The sequence below is a fragment of the Lactuca sativa genome, chromosome 8, assembly GCF_002870075.4.
Source record: "Lactuca sativa cultivar Salinas chromosome 8, Lsat_Salinas_v11, whole genome shotgun sequence".
Lineage (NCBI taxonomy): Eukaryota > Viridiplantae > Streptophyta > Magnoliopsida > Asterales > Asteraceae > Lactuca > Lactuca sativa.
In genome coordinates this window covers 112,315,490-112,337,983 of record NC_056630.2, presented here as the reverse complement: position 1 = coordinate 112,337,983, position 22,494 = coordinate 112,315,490, and the positions used below count along the sequence as shown (strand labels likewise).

The 22,494-nt window shown below is 39.8% G+C and overlaps 2 protein-coding genes across 2 annotated transcripts; one reads left to right on the top strand and one right to left on the bottom strand.

The window, feature by feature from the left end:
• Positions 1–11,640: 11,640 nt before the first annotated feature.
• LOC111880359 (uncharacterized) lies at positions 11,641–13,382 on the top strand. The gene is made up of 4 exons (XM_023876780.1): positions 11,641–11,767; positions 11,962–12,219; positions 12,401–13,252; positions 13,369–13,382. The coding sequence occupies exons 1-4, from the start codon at positions 11,641–11,643 to the stop codon at positions 13,380–13,382; spliced, it is 1,251 nt and encodes a 416-aa protein (XP_023732548.1).
• A 3,874-nt stretch (positions 13,383–17,256) lies between these two features.
• LOC111880360 (transcription initiation factor IIA large subunit) lies at positions 17,257–18,125 on the bottom strand. Its single transcript, XM_023876781.1, has 5 exons — positions 18,070–18,125; positions 17,839–17,893; positions 17,662–17,725; positions 17,409–17,563; positions 17,257–17,340 (listed from the first exon to the last, which is right to left on the bottom strand). The coding sequence occupies exons 1-5, from the start codon at positions 18,123–18,125 to the stop codon at positions 17,257–17,259; spliced, it is 414 nt and encodes a 137-aa protein (XP_023732549.1).
• Positions 18,126–22,494: the final 4,369 nt, after the last annotated feature.

The window sequence follows — 22,494 nt, the reverse complement described above, 5'->3', positions numbered from 1 at the left end:
AGGGTAAAATTGTCAACCCAAAAAAGCATAAAGTAAAATACATACCACATGCATTGTTGAAGACATGAAACATGTTGAATAAGAGAAACAATTAATGTAGCTTTCATTTTATGAAATGCATTTCATTTTCTGTATGTATAGATGCTATGTAGATTTTGATTACAACATTCCTGAATATTGTTTAAGTTGTCTATATGATTAATATAATTTTATTATATTCTTTTTACTACTATAATATATATGTGTAATATTTTAATATTATAATGTTATCGAATGTTAATTAGAACCATGATCGCAAAATTAAATGTGGCTAAAGGGTAACAAATATGTAACACCGTGATTTCCAAAAACAAAATTTTCATTTAAATAATCAATTTAATATTAAAACACTTGTTTAAAATCTTATTCACATTCGAATTACAAAACATAGCTTCATTTTCGTCATAATAGGAGACCAGGATCCTCCAAAACACAACTCTTTCTTCGGTGTGTACAATCGAACCGTTGCCATCCCGCGTTACTGTAAGAACCTGAAACAACATAACATAAACAACGTAAGCACGAAGCTTAGTGAGTTCCCCAGTATACCTTACGCACATACGCCTTTCCAGGCCCGACCTTCCGGTCCATGTGTCTCAGGGGACTTCCGTCCCTGCTGGGTAAACCTTCCGGCCTTACCCACGCCGACCTTCCGGTCCATCACACATCATATCGCCTTCCGGCCCATAATATAATCGCCTTCCGGCCCATAACATACATAGCACATATAACATATAACATACCACATATAGCATACGTATCACATATCATAACCGACCTTCCGGTCACACAGTCAAACCCTTCCGGGTACAGTATAGTGAGAAGACTCACCTTGCGGACACTGGACGATAGCAACTCCTGAAATCTCTTGCACTTGATCCTCCGAGCTACAAGCTCCCTGTCTCATCATATATCTCTTTTTAATACTTCTATCTTCCACGTTAACTGACCCTAAGAAATCACACCAATCAACTCTAGTCAACAGCCCGTTGTCAGCTCGACTGGACTCGGCGAGTTCCCTGGCGACTCGGCGAGTCTGGTCGTCCTTCAATCCTCTAAGATTCCCCTTCTACTCGTCGAGTATCCTCTTTGACTCGACGAGTCACTCCTGGAAGAATCGCGGGGCCACCCCGACTCCACTCGCCGAGTCTGAAGAACAACTCGGCGAGTCCCAGTAAATCTTCAAGCTACTCGCCGAGTCTGATCATCCGACTCGGCGAGTCCACGCCATGCAGTCGATCGAACTGCTTCCTGGGATACATATATTCTCGAATAAACAAACATGGGACCTTCTAGACCTCTAAGGGTCCTAATACAAGGTTATAAACGTTGAATAACAACACAACAATCCATCTAGACTCCAAATGGGTTCCATAAACCCTAAATCTATAAACACATCAATCACAGGAGAATGTAATCCGAATTATTACCTGAATGATGCACCTTCCATGCCCCAAACTTCAGAACTCGAACTCCCTGCAGTTCCTTTAGCCAAAACCCTTCTCATCCTTGCACAACAATTCCTTCAAGGTCACCAATGGCCTTCAAACTTGCTCTAGCCGCCCCAGTCGCCTAGGGTTCTTCCCAATCGATCCAAAGTCGTGAAATGACGGTATAATAACCCTTATATACGACCCAAATACTGAACGGCTAGGGTTTCCGCTGAACAGCGTCGACTCGCCGAGTCCATATCTGGACTCGTCGAGTCCAGTCGTGAACCCGCGACCAAACCTGCGACCCTACTCGGCGAGTCTGGCTCCAACTCGTCGAGTCTCCCCTTAAAAACACCCCCAAAATGCAACTAGATAATACTTGAGATTTTGGGCTGTTACAATTCTCCCCCACTAGAATTAGACTTCGCCCTCGAAGTCTCACTCTGAAAATAGTTCTGGCTGCTGCTCCCACATCACACGTTTCGGCTTCCCTAGACACTACCGATCTCTTCCGAGGCCGCTACTGAACCAATACCAGAGGTACCTCCTTGTTCCTCAGAACCTTGATCTTCCGATCTCCGACGGCCACTGGCCTCTCGACGTAACACAGGCTCGCATCCACCTAATCGTTCTCTAGAAGAACCACTGCTAACTCATCGGCTATACACCTCTTCAATTGCGACACATACAAGTGTCATGGATCTGTCCCAATTCCGTTGGCAGCTCCAAACGGTAGGCCACCCTTCCTGCCTGCGCACCTTCACGAAAAGACTCAACATACCGGGGCCCCCCATTTACCCCTCTTCCTAAATCGAAACACCCCGTCAGAAATACGAAATCGCCGACCTGAATCACATGCTCGCAACGGCGTCTGCCTGCATAACTTTCCTGTTAACTCTAGACGATCAATAACTCTCTTTAACCTGCTGAGTCTGCTCTGTCAACTAAAGCACGAACTCCGAACTGCTCATCACTCTCTGTAATCGGAAATTACCCAAGATGCACTCTGCTCCAAATCTCAACGATCACTCAACCCATAAGGATTAGGAACCCTGAACCACCGGATCCCCGATCCAAAGCCCACTTCGCCCATTCCGGACCGACTGAGAGATCCATTCTCCCTCTCAGATCAACTCTCACAAGTTCCTCTTGCCATCACATACACATACTGAACTAGTCCCAACACTCGCAGGTTGAAAAACCCGACACACTGATGATATTCTCGAACATCTCCCAAAACGAACCACTAATATCCGTCCTATACGCTGATCGGAATCACACTGAGAATTCAAGATTCTCTATTCTCTTGCATCCTTTCTGAGTCTCGTCAGTCATCCCAACCCGGATGGTTCCTACTTCACTACCGCATACACGATGCTCGAAACCATACTTGAAATACTCTAACCATAACTCTGCTCTGCAGCTTTCACTTTCGTGAACTTGCACCCCTTCGGAGTTACACACCTTCCTCTTTTCCTTTTTCCAAGGAACCCTCTTGGCCATAATGCCACTCCAACCGGTGCCACGGTGCTCTCCCCAAGCGACACCACCCTTTTTGCGTAACCGCTAACCACATGCTCTGGTTCTCATTGCAGGGGCTCTCAATCCCATGCACTCTCTCCACTCATCAAGATCACTGCCTCAGCTAAACAAGATCACCAATCCCGGGGCCAGACCTTCCAATGCAATCACACTGCAACATACACAATCCGCAATCTCAAACTGATCCAGCAATACCAACAGAGTCTCCAGCATGACTGGACCGACTCTCATAACACATACCAGCCACTCGAGGCTATGTCTCTGTGGGTCCGTACACCCAACTCTGCGAACCCTCAGGTCCTAACTCGGGAACCTTCCAGTTCCAGCTCTAGAAACATGCACGACATAATCCCGGGGGATTAATGCAGTACAACCCATCACGTATCTCAAACATACCAATACTCTGATCACATAACCCCGGTCACTTACTCAAGCTTGATCCCGACCTTCTCTCAGGCCTCCACAATCGAATGCCCTAGGTCTGAATCCCGCCCCGCATACCCGACACTCGCTCTCGTCGGCCTATACTCTGCGCTGACAAACACTGCTGAATCCCGGCAGCTACGCACCCTCATATACTCATCGATCTCCCAGAGAATTTTCTAATTCTCCCCCACTAAAACACTGGCTAACTGCCACCGATCGTCATTAACGACCTTACCGAACAATCCTGCACAAAGAGAACATTTACACACTGACTGCTTCCCACAAGCACAAGCAACCCTCAGCAAAACACACCTCCTCCCTGGTCAACCCACTCACAAGAATCTAGTCCTTCAATCATCCACTCCACGACTGTAGATGCTACCCGACGATCAACCCAGTGCCGCATCTCCCCTAACAACCCCCACGGACGATAACCAAAGGAATCCGCGACAATAACCCATAACCAAATCCACAATCTGCCCAAAGGATGAACACCACATCGAAAACCGCACAAGACTACTGACACTAAAACACCAATTATAACCATACCCAACCATCAGGGAACAACGAATGCCAAAGCGAAAACCTGAAACACCAATCCATCACCATGCCAGACCCGCGAAACAACGAATACCACATCGAAATCCATACAAGATACCAGCACAACCAATACGCCAAATCAATGCAAGACAATTAAGACATCATGAAAACATCATACCCGCAGCTGCCTCCGGCACTGCTCCGTCTCCCTCTGTCGTACGCAGATAAACACGACCCTGAGCCCTCTGGGGCTCCGCTCCATCCTGTCCTCCTCAAGTCCCGAATTGGCACTGACTGCCAACAATCCCGTGCACAGTGCCCCTCCTTTCCGCACTTGCGGCATGCACCACCGGACCCGCAAGCTCCGATGTAACCCCTTTTTACTCGATCATCGACACCTATGGTCTCATGCTTTCCTACTGCATCTCTATACTCCACTTATTACTACTCCTGACAATTCTTGCTTTCTTACATACTGCACCCGGTTCTCCCCCACTAGGGTTCGAACCAACACCAATTAGTATACAATCAACCCACGACTATCTTTCACCAGCGAAATCGTACCTGCCCCAGTAAAGTGCTGTGCAACACCCGATAGTCCCTCCCTTTATGAAGTCAATCAATCCCCTATACTCTGAACCTCTAGCTAACTCTTCAACAACTTCTCATCACGGCTGCCTCTAATCGTTCCAAATCCCATACTGATCTAATACTAAGCACCTGCACTGCTCGATAACATATCTGGCTAGTAGAATGCACCGCAGCATCATCGTTCCTCTCATCTCAACTCATCAATCCGTATCCAACGCCGGATTTGTCCCAAGAACAGGGACTTACTCTCAACATAGACGACAACTCTCCGCACTGCAAAACTCGTCTGAACTCTTCACTGCTACCACTATAACCCAACCTATTATCCTCAATTAGGTGTGGTGTGGTTCTCGGCTACCTCAGCCCCAACTGACTGTCCGTTCACGGTAAATCTCTGTCTCGAGGTACACCCGCTACCTGATGCCCTGAGGGAAGTCATTATCGATAACTACCTGCAGGGTGTACTCCAAATCCAGAACTGAAACACCAGACCTCTCGCGTCTTGCACACGAGCATAAATGACACTACTCACCCAAAAGGTGACCTCTCCTCTGTCGTCTGATTGCTCAACTCAACTGAAATTTTCCCCTGTCTTGACTCTTACCAAAATACTCTGATAGGCACTCGCTTTTCCCCTCGAGGAACGCCTCTCCGTACTCAATCATGGTCTACAGGCTTGAAACCCATAGCGTCCAAACTCTACCTCATCGGTCATAACCGGGTAACAAGATAGCCACAAGCATCATCCGCTACAAACCATGGTACTCATCCCATGACATCCCTCCTCAACATGCTTCGGTGTATGGTACCTGAACCATAGCACCACTCCCCAAGCTGCTCCAACGTATAGCACTCGGACCACAACATCTATCTCAATCTGTTCCGATGTATGGTGCCCGGACCATAACATCACTCTGTATCCGCTCCGATGTATGGTATCCGAACCATAACATCACCCCTCAATCTGTTCCTTAGAACCTTTAGGATGCTCCCTGTATCAAGTATGGGTCCTCTGCTTTCAGTAGTACGGGCCCATACTACCTGCCACATCTACCCATACTTTCCACACGGACCATCCCAGAGTTCCTAAATAGCTGATCGACCTGCTCTTTTTCACCAATCCCATCTTGCATGCTCGCTCCCCAGCGAAATCCTCTACTCTACCCGCGCACCCATCTTGGCTAGGTTTAATCTCTAGCCCATTCCGCCGTCCTCCCACTTCTTTGCTATCAGCTGCTGAAGAGCTCCTGATGATGCCAAACATCTACCTCCTGAGTATCGTCATACTCACTTAGTAGCTGTCTCCCATCATCGAGAACTCCACAAAGCACGAAGCAAGCAGCATTCGAGCATCGAAGCATACATAGGACTCCTTAGCTGTGATAGCTCCACCTTCTCGGCTCATCCTCGGAAGTACCACTGTACTCCGTAGCTCTACCTCTCGTGCGTTCTAACTAGATACCCTCACTCATCACATACACACAAAAGCATAACGCACATATAACAGCAAACCCTAGACTAAGGCATCACAAATCAGGCCACTCTAGTCCTAAGATGTGAAATACCTAGCCTGTCTCTAGCATGCGATAATGTCTCATAAAGTGCATAATAGATGTTTCATAATACAAAAGTAAAGGTATTCTGGGAAGTCACCGTTTGGCTCTGGCTGATTGTACACACTGCTCTTTCTTGCTTTCTCTTTGAACTCTTATTCACTTTTAGAAAACTATTTATTTGAAAACCTTTTCTTAATTCCTCAGTTTGAGTCCAGACTCACCTGTAGGCGCGTCCGAATCCCTCAAACCAAGGCTCTGATACCAATTTGTAACACCGTGATTTCCAAAAACAAAATTTTCATTTAAATAATCAATTTAATATTAAAACACTTGTTTAAAATCTTATTCACATTCGAATTACAAAACATAGCTTCATTTTCGTCATAATAGGAGACCAGGATCCTCCAAAACACAACTCTTTCTTCGGTGTGTACAATCGAACCGTTGCCATCCCGCGTTACTGTAAGAACCTGAAACAACATAACATAAACAACGTAAGCACGAAGCTTAGTGAGTTCCCCAGTATACCTTACGCACATACGCCTTTCCAGGCCCGACCTTCCGGTCCATGTGTCTCAGGGGACTTCCGTCCCTGCTGGGTAAACCTTCCGGCCTTACCCACGCCGACCTTCCGGTCCATCACACATCATATCGCCTTCCGGCCCATAATATAATCGCCTTCCGGCCCATAACATACATAGCACATATAACATATAACATACCACATATAGCATACGTATCACATATCATAACCGACCTTCCGGTCACACAGTCAAACCCTTCCGGGTACAGTATAGTGAGAAGACTCACCTTGCGGACACTGGACGATAGCAACTCCTGAAATCTCTTGCACTTGATCCTCCGAGCTACAAGCTCCCTGTCTCATCATATATCTCTTTTTAATACTTCTATCTTCCACGTTAACTGACCCTAAGAAATCACACCAATCAACTCTAGTCAACAGCCCGTTGTCAGCTCGACTGGACTCGGCGAGTTCCCTGGCGACTCGGCGAGTCTGGTCGTCCTTCAATCCTCTAAGATTCCCCTTCTACTCGTCGAGTATCCTCTTTGACTCGACGAGTCACTCCTGGAAGAATCGCGGGGCCACCCCGACTCCACTCGCCGAGTCTGAAGAACAACTCGGCGAGTCCCAGTAAATCTTCAAGCTACTCGCCGAGTCTGATCATCCGACTCGGCGAGTCCACGCCATGCAGTCGATCGAACTGCTTCCTGGGATACATATATTCTCGAATAAACAAACATGGGACCTTCTGGACCTCTAAGGGTCCTAATACAAGGTTATAAACGTTGAATAACAACACAACAATCCATCTAGACTCCAAATGGGTTCCATAAACCCTAAATCTATAAACACATCAATCACAGGAGAATGTAATCCGAATTATTACCTGAATGATGCACCTTCCATGCCCCAAACTTCAGAACTCGAACTCCCTGCAGTTCCTTTAGCCAAAACCCTTCTCATCCTTGCACAACAATTCCTTCAAGGTCACCAATGGCCTTCAAACTTGCTCTAGCCGCCCCAGTCGCCTAGGGTTCTTCCCAATCGATCCAAAGTCGTGAAATGACGGTATAATAACCCTTATATACGACCCAAATACTGAACGGCTAGGGTTTCCGCTGAACAGCGTCGACTCGCCGAGTCCATATCTGGACTCGTCGAGTCCAGTCGTGAACCCGCGACCAAACCTGCGACCCTACTCGGCGAGTCTGGCTCCAACTCGTCGAGTCTCCCCTTAAAAACACCCCCAAAATGCAACTAGATAATACTTGAGATTTTGGGCTGTTACAAAATAGTCACACCAATTAAATAAAATGCGATGGTTTTAACAATTATGTGTTGCCAAAAGCAACCGATGGTCACATTTTTTTTCTATATGATTTTCTTTATGTGATTAAAGGTAATAAATAGCCATATAATTAGAAACAATGTGTGCTATAACAAATATACGACGATGGTTTTAATATTAAAGTGTCGCCAAAAGCAGCCAACGGTCACATTCAACTCTTCATGAGTTTTCTTTATGTGGCTAAATGATATCATATGTCACAGTATAAAATAAATAAGTGTCACTAAACGGTAACTATTAACCACATGAGTTAGAAAATGGTATTGTTATACATACTGTTTAGCGATAGTTTTAACAATAAAGCGTCGCCAAAAGCAACCAATGGTGAAATTCAATTCTTTATGTGGCTAAATGATATCATATGTCACATTATAACATAAATAAATATCACTAAAGGATAACTAATATCCACATGAGTTAGAAAAAGATGTTGTTATACATACTATTCAGTGATGGTTTTAACAATAAAGTGTTGCCATAAGTAACCGATGGTCACACTATTTTTATGAGTTTTATTTATGTGGCTAAATGATATCATATGTCACAATATAGCACAAATAAATGTCACTAAAGGGTAAGTAATAGTCACATGATTTAGAAAAATGTGTGACTATACGTAGCATTTAATGATGGTTTTAACAAATATGTATGATGAAAATCAAAAAATGGTCACATTTGTTTTTGTTACGTTATTTGTTCATGTGACTAAATGATTTCAGTCACACTTTACCATAAATGAATGTCACTAAATGGTACCAAATTTCCACATTATTTAGAAAACAGGTATTGCTATAAGTAATATTCAATGATCCTTTTCACAATTATGTATCATTAATACCCTACCAATGGTCACATTATTTTCTTTAAAAGTTTTGTTTATGTGACTAAATAAAATCATACGTCACTTTTGCATAAATAAATGTGACTAAAGGGTAAACAATAACCACATCAAATATAAAGTAACCATGGTTAACACTAACCCGTCTCATGTTATATGTGACTAAAAGGTAGATTATAGCCACAATTAAATGGTAAATTTCAGTGTGGTCATAAGACACCTATGGTGTCACGATATATAGTCACACTTTTGACGAAAAAAAGTAAGTGTGGCCGTAGGATACGGTCACATTTTTAGGCCTTAAAAAGTGTGGTAGTAAGTCATTTTTCTTGTAGTGGATACATAACCTAATGGGTTGACATTGGTGCCTTCGAGCCACAAGTACATTGAGGAAAACTCACTTCACCATCTGAACGATAGCTGGACTGATCAATGCTCCAAGCACTGGCTCTACATGTCACATGTACTACACAAAGTGACCAAGTCTCAATCTACTACTCAAAATACCCCCCCCCCCCCAATGACCTAAAGTCATACATGGTCAAAGTGAACGATCAACGGTCAAAAATCAAAGGTTAACCTTTAGCTAGTCGCCACATCATGGCCATCCTTGGCCACATCGTGGCAGCGAAATGACAAAACAAACGTTTCTTGCCCAGTCGCCATACCGTGGCGACCTAAGGCCATGTCATGGGCACTGGGTTCTTAACAACTTAATGGGTTAAGTCGTTTTCTTCAATTCTAAGAGCTCTAAAGCTCATATATGATCCATTCTATGGTCTAAATGGATAAAATTTTCAAATTTATCCCTTAGGACTCTCCAAGAGATAAAGATCTCAACTCCTAGGTCCAGAAAGGGCAAAAGCACAACATGGCTTGATCATTAAGTACTTAATATTGAAGGTCTCTTGTCCAACCATTCCAAAAGGGTTCCTAGCACCATTACTAACGTAAAAATTTGTTCTATTCAGACACACATGTCCAATGCATGTCTTGAACTCCTATTAGGTCAAAATAAGGGTTAATGACCAAAATTCCATGCATGACACCAAAACTAATTCCTATACTTCAGATCCAAAGCACCAAATACTCCAAATGGTCTGGGGATTCATAAGTTGCAAACTTTATGAGATCTCACCACTCAAACCCATAAAGACATGAAGAAAAGGGACAATCTAAATATCTAGCAACTTAGGAAGGAAACGATTAGGTATTGGACACTCACCAAGGTCCATAAGATATGCTAGAAGATGTAGATGATGCTTGCAAGGTAAATCAGGAACTAAAGACTTCATTTTCCTTCAAAGATCACAAAAAACACCAAAATGAGTTCACAATTGCAATGGAGGCTAGGGTTACGTTTTGTGAGCTTGAGGGGGCGATGGAGGCTGAATGATCATGAAACCCTAGCCATACTGTCCTTTAAATTGGGCCTTACTCGATAATTAGGGTTTTCTTCAAAAACACTTGCCACACCGTGGCACATGGCCACATTGTGGGGAGTCATTTAAGTATGCGATCAAAACAATACTACCACATCGTGGTGAAGCACCACCATGCGGTGACCACCCAAAAATAGAAGTAGAACATTTAAAAATTAACTCATACTTGGAACAAGTGTTATAGTTGGACATTCTATCCAACACCAATTACCAAACTATTATTTAGGAATTATCTTTATATATCTAGATGCTTAAAGATGCAATTCTCTTTGCAATACAGCTCTTAAAGTAACGAGAGAGAGAGAGAGAGAGAGAGAGAGAGAGAGATCTGGAATGGAGTTCGATTCTGTTGGATTTTGAGAAGAAATGTGGATATGTTTCAATTACACATGACAAAAGGACGTGGGGTGTCGAGAGATAGATAAAGTAGAAAAAGAGAAATTTATAAGGAAAATGGTGATGCAGAGATATACACAGAGCTGGAAAAGAGAGATACCGAGGAAGGAGTTGGTTGTCAGAATCTTAGGGTGGTTGTCGATAGGGAACGGTGGAAGTAGGTCGCCAGATGAAGATAAATATGTTTGGGTTGAGTTTTTCAAACATGCCAACCTGTTTATTTCCCATGACCTACGAACCCGATTCAAACCAACGAAACCGAATCTGACTCATGAACTTAAATCTAACCCACACCCCGAGTATGATCCACAAACTTGCAAAGTTGTGTCTGGGTTTGGATTATACGTGTTAGGGTTGAACAACATGACACATATATTTATATCGGTCATGTCCGGATTGATCTTTCTAACTGTCAACCTGCTCACATGCACTCAACCAACCCACCAACCCGAGCGAGAACGACTTGATTGCATTCATGGAGGCCACTTTCCTATTTTAGGGTTAAAGGGCAATAGTGGGCTTTTTTTTTATAAATCGAATGGTTCAGACTTCCGAGTTTTTTTTATTAAAAGGCCGATTGACCATTTACAGGTTAACTTTTATGGAACCAAACATGATGAATATTGAACGGTTTTCTTAATTGAACCATTAACAAACCTAAGTTGAATAACTAAAAAAGCTAACATTTTTTTTTGTTTTTTCGCAAATTATTCGAAGAAACGCCACTGGCTTTGCCACCTCGTGCATTTCATGAAACAAGGCTTTTTATAAGGAGAATGGATGATCACTATCTCACAGGCTAATCAGGCATTCTTTGAGTTATATATTATATGTTGTTCACAAAAATGGCCTGAAAATGAGGCACGAAAACAGATGACGATCATCTCTCTATGTTCTTTTTGTTTTCCCTCAATCTCAATAGGAACAAGATAACACCTATATACATATGTTTGTGAATTCGTAACAATGGCCCAAGCAAACGATATTCAGAGAACCTCCAACGCCCAAAGCGGTCAACAAGTTCAAAACGCGCAGCATATTAAGAGTACCTCTAAAGCTCAAACTTCCTCGACTTTTCAACAACTATTGCAACGTAAGCTTTGTCATGTTTCGTTTAGATTTAGCTTGATCTTTGCATATATGTATAAGCAATTTATGTGGACATTATCAAAACTATCAGTTATTTGTAATGTTGATTATCGACAGATAAATAACATGGAAAATGAAGAAACTCCCGGGTTTGATTCCCAAATGCTTACTTCTCCTTTTGCTGTTTTTTAATCGCAGGAGAAGGCTCGAAGTGGTCACATATTTCCACGGAAAAGCTCAAAAACAACAAAAACCAAGAACACGACGGGAACCACCATAACAAGAAGTCGTCTGTGCTAGCAAAAGTAAAAGAGAAGGCCAAAAAGTTGAAACATTCTTTGAGTATCAAGAAACATCGCCATGAAAATGATCCACCATCTACTTCGGTCACTTGTAATGCCATCACTAGTTCAGAGCACAAAGGGGGAGAAAATGCCGAATTTCACAGTCCAAGAAGTAATGTATTCTCTATAGTTTTACCTCTTACATAAATTAAGAAAAAAATACTCCTTGTGTTCTAAAAAATGAAATGTTATTTGATATGTTGGTTAACAAAAATGTTTGATATATAAAGATATAATAATTAAAGAAGACCTACTAATTGATTTACATGCATGTGTGATGTGTATATTTCCAGTGTCCAAATCCAAACATATACCAGACACCAACAAACAGGAAACAAGAGATCATCCTCGAGAAACTCACATACCAATCACCGAGAAACATTCCGCAACCAGCAAAGAGGAACCTACATGTTCTAGTAACACAATAAAAAATTCCCATTCCAAGAATAGGGAACTAACTGATGATGCTAACGATCAGGTAACATCCACTGTTGGTGCTCACAATGATGTCAACAATCAAGCAGCAACAACAGCCGATGCTGCTAAAGAAAATGATTTGCCAGAAAGCAGTTCAAGATTTTCAAACCTCACGGTTTCCACTGCGGGAAAAGATGAGAGAAGCATTAAAGAGGGAGAGAACATGAAGACGTGGGAGAGAGGAGTTTCAGTGAAAGAATATTTGTTGCAGAAGTTTGAGCCTGGAGAAGATGAGCGGGCACTATCCCAAATAATTACACAGACCATAAGTCCTAGGCGAGATAAAGTGAGAGAGGCAATGAGTTCGTTTCTGAAAACGGAAGAACATTCAGAGTCAACAAGTAAGGTTTCAAACTCGGAGGTGAATGATAACGATACGAACCCTAATAACTTAAAGACGACGAAGTCATTACCAGCGTCAGTCAACACAGAGTCGAAAATTGCTTCGATTGTTCAAAGCCATAGTTTAGGGTCAAATGCTTCTAAGAATCTAAACCAGACTTTTAAGTCGACAGTTGCTTCATATCAAAAAAATTTGAACTCCTCAGCCAATAACACTTCATCTAGTCCAAAATCGAGTTCATCGCCTTTGTGTCATGGGGTTAGTTCTCCTGAATATAGTAATGCTCGTACTACTCGGGTTCCACCTTCCAAAAATTTACTTGGAGGTAATTTCTGCTTACCTATTACCATATATACTACTTGACAACTTAACAATCCAGTAGTATTTTGGCATTTTGCTATTGTTAGTACTGCATGCGATTTAACATGATTTTGAATGCAGTTGTGGAAGAATAAAATGATGGAAAAATTCTACAAGCTATGTGGTCGAAGAAGTGTGTAGCTGAAGGCCCTTTCCATGCAGAAACGAGGCCATGCATGATCGTATTTTTAACAATTTAATTATGATTTTTGACTTAATTTCTTCTCAAAACGTAACAGATTGTGTGTTTTTCTGTACGTGGAAATGAACCTTTATTGCAAGAGTTTAAATGGTCCAGGTCCATAATTGTGGAGTAGTATCATTAAATATGATATAGAAAAAAGAGTTCGATTTCTAGGCGTACGTTGTTGGCATATAAATGTCTATAATATATGATATCACATATGAATTTTCTACAAAGACTGGAAAAATCATATGCAAACTTTTACCATGTACGTGCTCAGTATAACGCATCTCTTGCATTATATTGTATAAAGGTTCAATCATTGAAAATTAAGACTTCAATGAAGAAGTGGTGAATAAGGTTGAAATACGTAAGAAAAATATTTAAAATCAAGAGTTTATAAATTATAAACTGCTTAAACTTTTTAACATTATTTGTAAACCTTTTTTACAACCTAATAAAGTTGAAATACGTAAGAAAAATGTTTAGAAGTTTGTAACGTTTGTAAAACTGTTTAAAAGTTTGAAAACGTTTTATATTACTTATGTTTTTTAAACCTTTTTAATTACTTGCACTTTTATAACTTCCAAACATTTTAAACATTTTACTTAATACTTCTTCAACATTTCTAGGTTGTAAAAAATGTTTAAGAAGGGTTGAATTTAGTTTAAAAATGGTTAGTAGAAAAAGTTAAAAATGGTTGTAAAAACTTTTAAAATGATGTAAAATAAGTTTAAAAAGAGTTAAAAAAAAATACTTATAAAGGTTGTATAAAAAGTTGTAAGTTTTTAAAAAAGGTTGTGAAATAATTTTTTTAAAAGTTTGTAAAAGAAGTTTAAAAAAAGGTTGCAAAAAGTCTATAAATATTTTATGAAAAAGTCGTAATTTTTTCTTTAAATATTGTAAAAAAATAAGTTTCCGGAGTATTGTAAACAAATTTCAGACCAATATTTTAACAAAGTTTAAAACTTGGCCAGCCACAAGTGTAAATGTATAAATGATTTTTTGATACATACATGTAAAGCACGCATGGTGGCATTCATAATCAAAATGATATGGGTCTTATGTAGGGGCCAGGGGCGGCTTAACCAGATTGAGGGCTCTAAGCGTATCAAAAATTTGGGGTCCTTTGGCCTTTATTATACTTAATGTTATCACAATTAGTTCTTAACATCTTTGGCCTTGAGAAAACTCAAATTCGTTCCTACTTCCAACAAAAATCGTCCCAAACCTGATTCAATAGTAATGTACTACAAGTTTAAAGTTCAAACTCGAATACAAAAATTTGGTCTGAAATTACACTAAATTATAATGTTTGGTTGGCCTGAAGGAATGGAATGCATTATCACATGACAAAATTAACAATTTGGAATGAATCACATTCCATCAGGAATGGTTCATTTAACAGAAACAAGTTTTTCTTCTTCATTCCTATGGAATAAACCATTCCATTTCTTCCCTGATTCTATCATGATCATACCAAACACTACCTAAATTCAATGAATCAAAATTATCTTGGATTTGCATAATAGAACCTCATCATCATCCTCTTCTTCTGTAGAAATGTTTTTTTCCATCCACCTGATCTCCTTTCCCAAGAGATCCCTCCATAACTTCAACTTCATTAGACTCGATATCCTGCTTGGACACCTCTGTGGCTGAATTTCCAATTACTTCTTTCTTCTTAATTATTTCCTCTCTAAGACAATTTGACACTGAAACCTAAATAGTCTTCCAATATGAGATACATAGTAGAAAACAACACAACAGCAGAAATGATATTGTATGCTCCTAACTATACCTTTTTATTTCTTTCAGGAAATCCAGGGGTCCCATATGTATCAATAGGGAAGCCACTTGTTACATAAAATACATTTGATGCCCCAACAGAAAAAGTTGCATTTCCAGATACCATGGTTGATTGGAAGCTTGATCTTCCAAATGAAGGTGTGAGGTGCATACCATAGAATATTGCCCCTGTTGGGTCATGATCATGACTAAATCTTGGCCCAAAATCTAATAATTGATTGCTAAGATCGGTTGTTTGGTCAAAAAAATTGAAAACTGTTATAGAAATAACACATCAAACATTAACCCTAATAGATAATCTGATAGACTAATAATCAGATTCAGATATTCGTATAATGGAAGGTCTGAAAACTGCTACAAATATAACATATCAAACATAATCTTAATAGAGTAACTGAGAATCAGATTGACAGAGTATCAGAGGAAGAAGAAGACCAGTCGTTGGGTTATTAGAGGAAGAAAAATAGATTGTCAAACATAAGAAGAATTGATAATCAACTAATCGGATTATCAGATTACCAGAGGAAGAAACAAAGAAGAAGAACATATCAAACTTAACATACCGTTTCATTGTTTCAATCGATAATACAAATTGGTAATGGTTGTTTCTTGCTTCTGCAAGAATGGAAAATCAAAGAATGAGAAGCCGAGAACGAAGATTGGAACAGCCCATAGTCGCTTGGTTTTGATGATTTCTTTCAATCTGTGGCATGCACAATTTGAAGAACCATCGAGATTTGGGTTAAGGGGGCCCTTAGAATTGGGGCCCTAAGCCCTTGCTTAGTTTTACTTGAAGTAAGGCCGGCCCTGGTAGGGCCCAATCGGTTAAATATAATGTTTGTCTAACTGTTCGTCACGACCAGTTAAACTTTAAAACTATCCGGTACGGGTCACAAAAACACAGGTATGGCTGAGGTGACACACCAAAACGGTGTTATAATGCTAGGAACACCGTCCCCTCTCCTATTATGGTAAGCCAGGTTATAACGATAACACAAAACAACACCATTTTTAACCAATCAACTTTTTTTTCTTCTTCTTTTCTTCACCTCAATGCCATTGAGATAATTGAAAACTATCCCTTATAAAAGAGGTGAAGATTGGTGCTTACCTGGCCTCACAATGCCGTTGACCATACCGATTACCCTAAAGGCTCAACCAAGTCCTATAAGGCTCTATAAGATAACTAGTGCTCGATGTTTGGTTTTTCATCCCGACCGGTTAGGACACATATTAAAGGCCCAATCAATTTCATAACAACTTGGATAAAATGGTGAGTTGTATCAAAAGAATGTAGCGTAGAGCATGTGGCATCCTAATGTTGGTCCATATAAATATGATTAGATTTGATGTTGCAACCATGTAATATAATGTGTCCTCATAAGGTTGATATTCTTATAAATCCATACAAACTCTCTCAATAGCATTTTGTGTGGAAAATCAGTATTGGGCAATTTATTTCTTTCGGGTAGAGAAAACATGTTAGAAACTTTATAAATAAATTGATGAAAAATAAGTTTGTTGTTTTGTATTTTGGTCTTTATTAAATGAGAAAATATTTTCTTTCGACACATATGTTCTAAAATAATATGCAACAAGTTTCGAACCCATATATATTTAGAATAATTTGCAACAAATTTTAACACCAAAACATAGACAAATAACGCAATTTGAACAAAAAACCCTAAGGGTATAAATGGAATTATAATTCTCCCTTTTAAGAAAAGTCAAATTTCTGCATCTAACTCAAAATAGCCATGACTCAATTATCAGGGCCAAACATGAAGCACTCCAATTTTATATATAACAAGCAACAACCTTTCCCTTTCTAACCTCAAAAGTCAAAACCATGTTTTACGAGTTCCTTAGACTATAATCAGAAGTCAAACTCACCTATCACCTAAAAAACAAAAACCCAATTGAAAAAGTTGGAACAAAAAAAGATTTAATGAGCACTATAATACTAGATAACCAACCTAATTAAACAAAACATCTTTGTTATTTATGTGCATGATGTCATCCTTGAGAATGCATTTCCACCTGCTTTTTGTATGTGTCACCTATTAACCAGTTTTTACTTTTAGGATTCTCTATAACAGTAATAATGGGCATTTAAGTAATTTCACACCTTGTCAAATTGAGCCAAAGTTAGGTGATATGTATTTACTTCATCGCCTTTATCCACATCATCAAGATCATCATCATTTTCATTCAGAGGCTCTTCTTCATCATCATCCGCAACATCATTTTGGTTAAGAATGGCAGGAGTTGGTGCTTGTACCTCTTAAACATACAAATAACACAAAATACCAAAATTAGAAATTAGAAAATAATAATATAAAAACTGAAACATTTTTAAATAAAATTAATATTTAGTTTACCAGGGGGAGCTGGTGTGTTAGCTACATTGTGGTCTTCGTTCACAACTCCTTGGTAATTGTATATCTTTGAATTCAAGATTATAAAAAGGAAACAAATACGAATATTTGCATCAAAATTACATAATTCTTGTAGAATATAAGATACAATCGTACAAAAAAATGCCAAGAAAGATTTACCTCAGAGTTATCAGCTATTAAATCTTCACTCCATCTTGTTGTGGAATATATCCACCTTGAAGATATTATGTGGGGAAATCTTCATTCTTACGTTTTCCAGAAGATAAAAAGAAATACTATGAATAGGATTAAAGAATGTACTAATAGTAAATTAAAGAGGTTTTAATATGTATCAAATAGAAGAAAGATAACTTGGCATTACTTAAATATTAAGAGTATCACTATTGTAACCTGAGTTGTGGGTTGACTAGCTCCTCCTCTTTCAACCTGTTCATGACCTTCCACATAGGTTGAAAGAAAATAAATAATTAATAATAGTAATAAAGTGTGGTTATTATTTATTAATAGGAAACATACCAAAATTAACATCAAAAAGGGTCTTTGGTTCAACTGTGAAAACTAAAAACTTTTTCCGTTCCGTTATGCATTTTCCGTTAATGAAATTTCAGATCCGTTAACTTTTCCGTCAAAATTTTGGTTTAATAAAAATAATCTAGTTATATTTAATTAAATTATTTACGAGTCGGAACCAAAAATCGCGCGGAAACCCGAAAATCTGGAAAAAATCAAACATTTCTGGTCGAAATGGGTTTACGACCGTAAACTCTGTTTACGGTCAAGGACGAGTGGACCCCTCACCTCACCCCTATAAATATGATGCCTCCGACTTCTTTGGGACATTTCTAGCCGCATTCTCTCCTCCTCTCTCTAAGATTCATCAACCGTAAACTCACAAAATCGCATTTAAACTCCGGAAAACATTGAGAAAACCACGTTTGGAGCCATTTGGAATGCTTGGAAACACTTAGCTCATCGAAATCAGCATCCAAACATCATTTTTCCGAGTTTATGGTCCAACCTTCAAAGACCATAAACTCAGTTCTTGAGTTTACGGCCGTAAACTCGGCAATCTTTAGAAACCGTAAACTCGCCAATCTTCAGAAACCGTAAACTCGCCAACCTTTAGAGACCGTAAACACCTTTTTGGTCGTACTTTTGGCTGAAAACCCATTTCTTTGATTCAAGCAAGTCTCGGTAACATTCCTCAATCGAATTCAAGTGTTCTGTAACGCCCGCGTTTCCAGGCTAGACATTTTCGTTGATGTAATAGTCTAGGTTAACCCTTTCAAACTCTTTTTGAAGTATTAATGATGAAATATTTGAGTATTATGTGAATTATGTGTATTTGTGTGCTTATTACTTAATTATAAAGATATAATCAATAAAGAATAAAAATAAGCGTCAAAATTAAAGTGTGAGATAAGCCCGATATCTTTACATAAAGTTTTAGTGGTCGAAACAAGGATTCCGGAGATATAATGAATGCCAAAATCCAAGTTATAACGAAAAAGTTATGACCTGTTGAAGTTTCGCGACAGAACCGGCGCGACGCCGAATGACGTAAAATGAATTTAAGATAGAGCGATATCTATCCTTAGTGATCTAAACGAAATTCTTAGGGTTAGTTAAACCGAAAGCGTGCATGAAAAGAACACCCAAATCTGACTTCGTATGAGGAAGTTATGATTTTTCGAAGTTTCGACTTAGCGGTATGCAGCCCGAATACTCGAAATAGAAATCGAGTGATATTTAGCCAAAAATTTCTAAATGATAATTGAAGATCTCATTGATAGTAGTCCAACGATAAAAAGACAGACGAAAACGGAGTTCAGATGAAAGAGTTATGAATTTCGAACAGAGTTTTCCTGTCCCGACCTACTAAAAATACTATATAAGTAATATACTTATAATATATTAAAAATCCATTCAAAATTAGCCAATGTAGTCTAAACGAGAGTTGTAGAGCATAATCTCACCTTCGCGTCGATATAAAGAACGTCAAAAACGGAGTTCGTATGCGAAAGTTATGAATTTCTGAAGTTCGGGGCGTGAACCCCAAAGCTGTGTCAGAGACCACGGCGTGGCAAGCAGTGCCACGATGTGGCAAGTCTTTTGACACCTCCGGGAGTCCCCCAGACACAACTTGCGATGACGTATGCAGTGACGACCAAGCCCACGACGTGGAAAAAGGGTACCACGACGTGGCAAGGGCCAAATTTGCCCTATAAATAGATTTGAAGGGCCAGCCGTTTAGGGTTGCTATTTTCTCTTCTATCTCTCCCGTTTTACCTCAATTTACGTGCAAGAAATATCCCGAAGCAAGTCCCGAAGCCCTGAAGATCCCGAGAAGTGAAATTCCCGAGCCGAAGCTCTGCCCATGAGGAGTCTGGTTTTTGTGAAGATCTTCCAGATCTACCGAAGAATACTACTTCTACAAGCCGTAGTGCTGTCTGATCGTCTTCTGATCAAGTGAGTGTGTAGTTACTTTCTTCTAACGCATAATTATGAAGTCTTTTATACGAAATATGTGTTATGTGTATATCTTGTTGTTATATGTGTGAATGTATATTCACTTTCTTCTATCTCATGGATATGATTTATTCTCTATGAAATACGTGTTATGTGTATGTGTCTCATCTTTTATCTGGAATGTGTTTTGAATGAACATACTATACAGGTTTTAAACTACGTATAAAAATGTATATTTTATCTACTAAAATGTTGGGTAGAACATGGGTAGATAGTTGTCTTGTGATAAAAAGATGAGAGGCCTCGATGTTTTTGATTTAGTCATCTAGCGGAGTTTAGATGACGACCACAGACTTTTCTAGACAGTCCTGTGGAACGCTAGCAGGCTCGCCACCTGTAGGTGTTAATGAACTTGGGTGTTCATTCCATGTACTCCATCCCCCTCATGGTTTCCTTATTTGACTTATATTGCTGAGGAACCCTCGAAGCATGTGTTGTCGCCCCGATGAAATATTCTTAGACTACGTCACTTATGTTAGTTGTCTTAGGGATGTAAAGTGAGAATAACGGGAATGGGTAATTGGGTTATTATTGGTTGGTGGAATTAAATATAATTATTTATTGTGGGTTGAAAACCCTATATGCTTACCAGGCTCCCAAGCCTGACCCACTCAGTTTCTTTGTATTACAGGTAGTGGCGCCAGAGCATAAGTTGGATGACTTGTCAAGTTATTTTTGGATTATAGACCTGTTGTTGTAAATAGCTGTTATAAGGTCTATATTGAAATGTTTATGCTTTTGGTCTGTTTATCGGAACATGACATCCCGAGTATTGTAATATAATGAAAAATACATTTCTTTAAGAAATGCTTTGGTAAATCTTATTTTATCATATTTTGTTTTGGGAACGAATTCCGCAACTCTTTTAATCAAAGGATTACTCTGAAATTATTTTAAAAGCATTAATTAAACCAGTCTTTTCTGGCCGTGATTTTGGGGATGTCACAGTTGGTATCAGAGCATTAGTTTAAGCGAACTAGGAATTTGTAGGATTTCTAGACTTAAACTTAGAATGCTAAGTGAAATTGTGCGATGCGTGTCTGTTATATTTTAGACATGAGCACTAGTATATTTTAGGAAAGTTGCCTAAAATGCCTTAATGTGCAAAATGTTATACGTTGCCATATATGATATTATTTTTTCGGATCTATGGTCTGTTGCCGACCGGATCTGGAAACCTTATGTGTGTAGGATTCTAAGCGTACGTCGACGACATTAGAACTAGCATGTAAACGTTTCGGAGTGATAAGGATGATTTGAATATCTATTGTGAATGAGGATCTAATTTCACCTTATTCGGTGTGTAGATCAAAATGGTGAGAACAAGAAGTGGATTTGGAAATGCTAATGAAAACAGGAATCAACCACCAGTGATTGAGCAATTACCTGTTGTAGCTGTAGCACCTGAGCCAATAACAATGGTTGGTGTACAGATGATGATTCAAATGATGTTGGATCGTCAAATGAAGGAGAATAGGCGGTTGCTTCAACATAATAGTGAAGAACTGTCAATTCAAGTGGAAGAGCCCAAATTAAATGAAGGGCACTCGGAAGGTGGAAACTTCAGTGGGTCTGTTGGTCAAGCCAACCCACCGATAGTTAAGCAAAACAACCATGATGGAAGGAATGATGGAATGGGATGCAAGTACAAGGACTTTCTAACTTGCAAACCATCGACCTTCACTGGAAAGGAGGATCCGATCGAAGTGATGGATTGGATCTACGAAATGGAGTTAGCCTTCACGACTTGTGGCTGCAGAGGCAAGTTGCAGACTACCTATGCAGTGCGTCAGTTCCGAGGTGGAGCCGTTCGTTGGTGGAACACTCTAGGGAAGACTTTAAGCCCTAATGAGCCACTGCAATTGACATGGGCAGAGTTCTTGGCGCAGTTCAAGCGCAAGTTCTGCTCGGCTCAAAATCTGTTAGAATTGGAGAACAATTTTCTAACATTGACCAAGGGCAGCATGTCAGTTGACGATTACACTAACTCTTTCACCGATAAGATGGAGTTTGCTTTGCGCATCATGCCAGATGAGCTGAAAAAGGTTGACCGATACGCAAAAGGACTTCCATGGGAGTACGCGGTGCCGGTTCGTCAGGCACCTACTCTGGAGGCAGTTATTTGGGCTGCCAAGTCTGTTGAGGACATGATCAAGGGAAGGACCGCTGACAAGTTTGAAGTTGGCGAGAAGAGAAAGTTTGAAGGAACTTCAGGTTCCAACAAGAAAAACAAATTTTCGAAGTTTGATTTGAAAAAGTTTGGAGGAAAAGGAGGCAAAGCAAAAT